Raw genomic sequence first — 1046 nt, forward strand, 5'->3', positions numbered from 1 at the left:
AGTGCTCGTCGAAGGTGTGGAGACACAGTTACGTGGAACAAAACAGCAGTAGACGTTGATCTCGTAGTTGAAGCAGGCAGGTGGGGTGGCTCCCCCTGGCTTCTGGTCCTGGTTTTTGCACACAAGCCCAACAGAGGTGTTGCACACCACAGTTTGTTCAAGCTCTTGGAGGGGAGTGTTGGGAAACATGGCGGCTCTGCAGGAGATGTCTGCTACCCAGCCCCTCTCACAGATGTTCTCAAGGGATTCGTCGTCTCCGCCTGTTTTGGTATAATCTGGTTTACCAGAATCCAGCCAGCCAGTCCATCTGCAGTCCGGCAGACACTGAGTGGTTGTGGGTGTTGGGGTTGGGGTCCCTGTGGTTGTGGTAGTGGTGGCGGTGGTGGTCTCTGTGGTTGTGGTGGGGGTGGTGGTCACTGTGCTGGTGGGTGTTTGAGTTGTGGTCTCTGTTGTGGTGGTAAATGTTGAGCTTGGGGTCTCTGTGGTGGTGGGTGTTGGTGTTGGGGTCACTGTGGTGGTGGGTGTGGTGGGGGTGGTGGTCTCTGTGGTGGTGGGTGTTGGGGTTGGAGTCTCTGTTGAACGGGTGGTAGATGATGAGCCTGGGGTCTTGGTAGTGCTCGTCGAAGGTGTGGAGACACAGTTAGGTTGAACAAAACAGCAGTAGACGTTGATCTCGTAGTTGAGGCAGGCAGGCTGGGTGGCTCCCCCTGGCTTCTGGTCCTGGTTTTTGCACACAAGCCCAACAGAGGTGTCACACACCACAGTTTGTTCAAGCTCTTGGAGGGGAGTGTTGGGAAACATGGTGGCTCTGCAGGAGATGTCTGCTACCCAGCCCCTCTTGCAGATGTTCTCAAGGGATTCAACGTCTCCATCTGCTTCGGTATCGTTCGGTTTACCAGAATCCAGCCAGCCAGTCCATCTGCAGTCCGGCAGACATGGGGTTGATGTCACTGTGGTGACTGTAGTGGTTGCAGTTGGGATAGTCGTTGGCAGGGTGGTGGTTTGTGGGGTGGTGGTTGGGATGGGGGTTGGGGTAGCGGTTGGCT

General features: G+C 55.7%; 1 protein-coding gene across 1 annotated transcript in view; it reads right to left on the reverse strand.

Moving 5' to 3' along the window:
- The window catches only part of LOC104991787 (mucin-2-like), a gene marked incomplete at its 3' end in the record, with an annotated part of 16980 nt that overhangs the window by 793 nt on the left and 15141 nt on the right, over nt 1–1046 (reverse strand). Inside the window, exons 22-23 of the mRNA XM_010844393.1 lie at nt 897–1044; nt 285–599 (exon numbers count right to left, since the gene is read on the reverse strand). Coding sequence (XP_010842695.1) covers nt 285–599; nt 897–1044 — 463 coding nt within the window. The remainder of the gene's footprint in view (nt 1–284; nt 600–896; nt 1045–1046) is intronic.

This window comes from Bison bison, unplaced genomic scaffold (assembly GCF_000754665.1).
Source record: "Bison bison bison isolate TAMUID 2011002044 unplaced genomic scaffold, Bison_UMD1.0 scf7180017847995, whole genome shotgun sequence".
NCBI lineage: Eukaryota > Metazoa > Chordata > Mammalia > Artiodactyla > Bovidae > Bison > Bison bison.